Raw genomic sequence first — 6000 nt, 5'->3', positions numbered from 1 at the left:
TGGACTCCTTCTTCCCAAGTCTCCATCCAACTTTCATATCTTTCTTTAACGACTCCCAACTCAACCACCTAGTGTCCCCTTGCAGCAATCAGACGTCAGCGTTCTTTATTGCCATGTTCTCTGAAACCCTCAAGGAAGTGGACCCTGGTTCACCCTTTCAGCTTTTATGTCTTTTATTTATTATATCCCAACCCTACTGGTCTTGTACTGCCTTTTGAATGTGCAAACATGTTCTAATCTCATAGACTTGCAGTGATATTCCTGAGACCATTCTTCTTTAGCATATTTTCAAGATCACTCCTCCCAACAAATGAGGACTTCCGGGCCATTTAGCTTTCTCAAAGACCACTCCTCTAGCTAGTTGTCTAGATTATCACAGTATCCCAACCCACACCCCATTGCAAGGTTTTATTATATTCTCTTTCTGTCTCTCATTATCTTTGCACCATGGGAATGTGAGCATCTGGAGATGAAGGACTCAGTGTATCTTCTCCAAGGTGACACCCCACGATACCGCCAGCATCCTGTATACATTAGATACTCAAGAAATGTTTGTTGACTGCATGGATGTCCAAGGTCTGTAGATCCCAATCAGATTTTATGGTTGTGAGATGTGCTTACTTTAAGTATACCATCCACCTGTATTTAAAGTGCTGCTGTTATTATCTCCTTCCTTATAGAGAATTCAAAGCCCACCTTGACTGACTTGTCCCTTTCTTTGTATTGAAAAATTGGGAATTCCATGAAAAGGATCCTGTTTCTCCTTTAGTCACCAAAGTTGTCTGCAGGGTGACCATAGCAGCGCTCCTTCCTCGATTGTCTCTTCGATCCTCTACATCTGTGTCCGCCCTCTCTGTCATCCCCACCTCCCTGTGTCAGTCAATCCTGCTTTGTCTTTGGGCTTCTTTATTTCCTCCTTCCACACAAGTCCTTCAGCGCGTTCTGCCACATTTACCTTCTGTGGTAAACTAAGACCCTGGACTGCCTGTCTGATATCTAGGTCAACTCAGGGGATAAATCTTGACACCTAAAGAGACTCAATGTGGAGTCCCCCTAATTCAGCTGCCATTCGTCCTCTGTAAATAGGGACCTATAACCCCTGCTCCCCATAGAATAGAGTTACTGGGAGTATCTTTTGAGCTTTGAGAATAAAATGTGGGTCCTGTGAATGCTGAGTATGGTCTATACTATTGAGCTGCACTCCCTACCCCATTACCATAAACATTAAATGAGGATTATTTTGAAAAAATACTGGGGTCACACTATGTGCGCAAGATATGTTGGCTTTCAATGCTCATGCATTTCGGCTTTTTTGTCTCTACTTCCCCCGCTTGTTCTAAATCCCACTTCCCTGTAAGCTTACTTTTCAGTGGTAACGAACAGAATAATGATGTCAAAATTATAGTTGTAGTTCTGATGAGAAGGCCTAATTTGTCTCAGTGGGATGTGTGATTTTTTTTTTTTTTTGGAGGAAAAGAATCACTCATTTAAATTCTAACTCTGTTACTTACTTCCTGTTTGACCTTGGACAATTTATTTTGCCTCTCTGGGCCTTCAATGGAAATAATAGTAATAATAGCTATCTCCCCCTAAAAGGCTACTTGTGTGATGTGAGACACACCGGCACATGCATACACACCTGTAAATGCAGATGCTCGGTGCCTGGTAGATTATCAATAGCCTTTCTGGACTCATTTACAAAATTACCTAGCAAATAGGGAACATTTTTTGATTTAGTCTAATTTAACCTCCAGGGAAAGGCACTTGTCTCTCCTTGGGATATATGAGCGAATGTAATAAGGCTAAGAGTTAATTGAGACCCTAGTGTCCGTGGGATACAAAAGCAATGTTCGGAGCCATTGTCAGGGAGTTCAGGAAACCTTGAGGGCTCATCCTGGTTGAGTTTCAAGTCTCTGCAGCCCCCTAGTGGCCACTGATATCACAGGCCTGTTCATAGTTCATAGTCATTGACAAATGAGCAAGTCAATTTTGCCTCTGAACAAGAGTTCTTTAGACAGGAAGGAGACGGAGTGGGGTGTGAAGGGGCTGGTGTTTTGACCCTTTTCAGGTTTCAGACAGAAAGATATTCTTCTGAGGGTGCACACACCAGGAAAATCGATCTGAATCTGAACATACTAGGGAAATATTTAACTTCATACTCCTTCCTTTTTCTCCCTTTCCTCCCTTCCCTTCCTCCCCCCCCCCCAAGATAGAAACATACTTTCTCCTCCTTGTGTCAAATAATTTTTGTCATTCAAACAATTAAGTCAGTACAGTTAAGAATTTCAAATGTACATGGAAGCTGGAAGTCCCTGAGAAGTAGTAGTATTCTTTGTTTTGTTTTGTTTCTTTTCTTAGGTTTTCACTGGCCAACATGATAGCATAGTGCTAGAAAAGACCCCAGCCCATGGAAGAGCAGAGACTCCACTTGGAAATTGTCTTACGTGGGGCTGTGAGCAAGACATTGTGTCTCCCAGAGCTGGGTGAAGGAGGGTCCATGAGACAATGTACTCAGATATCGGGAGAGCTTGCCCAAGGAATGCTAGTCAACCTTGGAGAGAAGGGACTGAAAAAATTTGTGTGAACTAAAGATTCGTCTTATGGGGGCATTTGATGAATCTTCTCTTGAAACACAGCCATTGTCTGAAAGGAGAGGAGACTGGAGGGAGAACCCAAGCATTTTAAGTGAGTAAATGAAAGGCCTGGGGTCTGCTCACTGCTGTCCCACTCCTGTGTCTTTCACTGGGCCACACCCACATTCTCTGGTCTGCTATTCATGGAAGCATAGCAGGCAAGAGGGCATGAGGATTGGCTTGGAAGTCTCTTGTCATCTATGACCCAGAATTGAAATTAAAAATATTTGTCTTAGGTGTGGTGGCTTACACTTGCAACCTCAGCACTTGGGAGACTGAGACAGGAGGATTGCCAAGAGTTTTCCGTCAATCTAGGCAACGTAGTGAGTTCAAGTCCAGTCTGGGCTACAGAACAATCTCTTGTTTCAAAAAGCTAAAATAATGAATAAACAAAGGGTAGCACGCTAGCGTGTTTGGCTCAACAGTAGAACGTTTGCCTGTCTTGCAGAAAGGTCTAGGTTCCATCTCTGGCACCGCAAATTTACCCCGAAAACCTGTTCAGACACCTTTCTGAGAAAATGAAGTGGCTGACAGGTCTGAATGGCATTTGGTATGGCTGAAGAACAGCTCGGAGATTACGGAGTACCAGACTCTCAGGAATGCTTTTAAACAACCTAAGTGTCGAGGCAGAAGGTTCCCTTTCACAGCCCCAAGAAAAGCTGTTCTTGGATATTGCAGGGTGACGCTATCCCTGCCCCCTCCTTTGCCTACAGTTTTATTCCGGAATCTGCTCTTCTGAAGTCGGACACGTTTAATCTGTTAAATGCATAATTAGAGAGAGAGCTTGGTTGCAAAAATCACTTCCAGTCTTCCCATTTGTCCAAAATACTCTCTCGCTCTCACAGCGGAGAAATAGGGCAGACAATCCGGAGGAAGGAATAAGAATCAACAGCGGGAGGCGGGGCGGGTTTGGTGCTTTTCTCAATGAATACTGAGGCCTCTGCAGATTTGCATAGGAGCGGATCTAGCAGCACCATTGGTTGCTAGACCAGGGAGGGGGCGGGGCCGGCCTCTGTGGGCTGGGCTGCTGCGCGGAGTTCACTCAGGAGTCCCGCCCTCGCCGAAGCCCCGCCCCCTGCCGGCGCGCGCTCGCGGCTCTGCCAGCTGCAAGTGGCGGGCGCCCAGGCAGATGCGATCCAGCGGCTCTGGGGGCGGCAGCGGCAGCAGCAGCTGGCTCCTCCCGCTGCTTCTGTCCAGGGGGTCTCAGGGCAGCGAGACTCCTTCCGGCCGCCCCCTGGCCAGTTAACAAAACCGCGGGCGCTGCTGGTAGGTGAGGAGGGGGCTAGATTGTGGACTCCCCTGGGCAAAACGCTTTCACTCCTTGGCTGTTGCCGGGGCTGCTCTGGTGCTTGGGAAGTGAACTCCTAGGAGCCAAGACGTTGGTGACAGCAAAGACGCTGCAAACTTACGCGGAGGCAGCAGGAGCCTCCTCTCCGCAACGCAGAGCTTGCGTTCACGCCCAGAAGTTCAGCGTGCAGGGTGATCCAAAGATTTCCTGCAGCGGAGGTCACTTGAGGGGGCGCTAGAAAGCAGCCCCCTCCGGTGGTCCTTCCCTAGACCTTCCTAGGGAAGGAGCGCGGAGGAGGTGACAGGAGCGGAGGACGTGGGCAAGACAGTGACCAGCCCGGAGCCAGGGTTTTCAGCTTGGAAAGTTGCGGAAGATTGGAGGCTGCGAGGAGAGCTCCGGTCGCCAAGGGCTCCTAGAACGGTAACTAATTGCCTCCTCCCTTCAATGGTAGTAGTTTCTCTGGTCTCTGAGTGAAGGCCACTACAAACAGGGGCGCAGCACTCCGAGCAGCTGCGAGAGGCTCAGGGTCCAGCTGTTGAGCCCAGGGTGTCTCATGGTCTCCGGACTCGCCCCTGACTTCCAGATCGGTTTTGCTGAGAACCCTTCTTGCCTGCTTGCAGCTTGGAAAAGCAGAAGAATCGAGCTTACTCACAATCCCTGAGATCAAGAGGAAGGAACCTTTCAGGACTAAGGACTGTTTGGAACCCCTTCCTGTCTTGGAGAGAGTGAAGGGCGAGCAAGGCTGGACCAGCGAGGAAAGGGAGACTAATATAAACTCTAGCCCTCCAGCGGGATGGGAGCCCTTGGGCTCCGGTGGCTGTTGCTGCTGCTGCTTTCGGCAGCAGCCTTGGACTCGGAAGCTGCAACAGATCAGCAGGCGGGTTCCCCGGCCTCAGGGCCGCCTCTGCAGCCCCGGGAGCCACTCAGCTACTCGCGTCTGCAGAGGAAGAGTCTAGCAGTGGACTTTGTGGTGCCCTCTCTCTTCCGTGTCTATGCCCGAGACCTACTACTGCCGCAGCCGCCGTCCCCTTCGGAACCCGGGGCTGGTGGGCTGGAGGCGCGGGGATCACTAGCTCTGGACTGTGCACCTCTACTTAGACTGCTGGGGCCACCGTCTGGGGTCTCCTGGGCAGAAATCAGTTCGCCTAGTCCCGAGGTGGGTTCGACGCTGTCCAGGGTGCTGAAGGGAGGCTCTGTGCGCAAGCTCAGGCGAGCCAAACAGCTGGTGCTGGAGCTGGGCGAAGAGGCGATCCTTGAAGGCTGCATCGGACCACCAGAGGAGGCCACGGCTGTGGGGATACTCCAGTTCAACCTCAGCGAACTGTTCAGCTGGTGGATTCGCCACGGAGAGGGGCGGCTGAGGATCCGCCTGATGCCCGAAAAGAAAGCATCGGAAGTGGGCAGGGAGGGAAGGCTATCCACCGCGATCCGAGCCTCCCAGCCCCGCCTTCTCTTCCAGATCTTCGGGACCGGTGAGCAGCTCCCACTAGAGTGTGTTGGGATTTGCATTTTTAGTTACACCAACTTGTAGCCACTATTAACGAACCCTTGTGCTTCTTAGGCTTTTTTTCATCATTCTTGAAATTATACCCACAGTTTCTCACTGTGTGTTTGAACATAGTCAATTCCCAATAGAGCCGTCTTCCCTCTTTAGTAACTAAGTTGGGAGAAAAGTTTCTCAGTGTTGGCAGAATGCCTTCCCCCGACTTACACATGATTTAGTTGTATCATAATTGGATGCCCTCCGTCCTGGGCTCTGAGAATGGCTCAAATGCCCCCCCCCCCCAACTTCTAAGCTCCTAGTTAGCGTGGGGCTTCAAACTATCTCCCTTTCTTTCAGACTCTTGTTCCTTTCATAGGCCACCACCTATTTGGGGAATGTGCCAGAGTTTCCCAGAGAATATAGAATTCCTCTTTATATTGAGTCTCAGCCAACCACCGGGCCCTGGCCCTCCTCCCCAGTCCTGGCTACCACAGAGGTTCCCTCTTCCTTAGTTATTCATTCTGGACTCCTGTCCCCATTCTTTTTTGCCCTCTCAGACTCTCACTCTTCCCAGATGTCCTGGAAAAGTCCCAGGG

General features: G+C 49.6%; 1 protein-coding gene across 1 annotated transcript in view; it reads left to right on the top strand.

The window, feature by feature from the left end:
• The first annotated feature begins 3805 nt into the window (after window positions 1–3805).
• Window positions 3806–6000, top strand: part of Alk (ALK receptor tyrosine kinase) — a 726297-nt gene continuing 724102 nt past the window's right edge. Inside the window, exon 1 of the mRNA XM_075955828.1 lies at window positions 3806–5393. Within this exon, the coding sequence (XP_075811943.1) occupies window positions 4715–5393 (679 nt within the window). The 5' untranslated portion in view covers window positions 3806–4714. The remainder of the gene's footprint in view (window positions 5394–6000) is intronic.

This window comes from Microtus pennsylvanicus, chromosome 21 (genome assembly GCF_037038515.1).
Source record: "Microtus pennsylvanicus isolate mMicPen1 chromosome 21, mMicPen1.hap1, whole genome shotgun sequence".
NCBI lineage: Eukaryota > Metazoa > Chordata > Mammalia > Rodentia > Cricetidae > Microtus > Microtus pennsylvanicus.
Note: the sequence above shows the minus strand (reverse complement) of the source record. Positions and strands in the feature narration are given on the sequence as shown.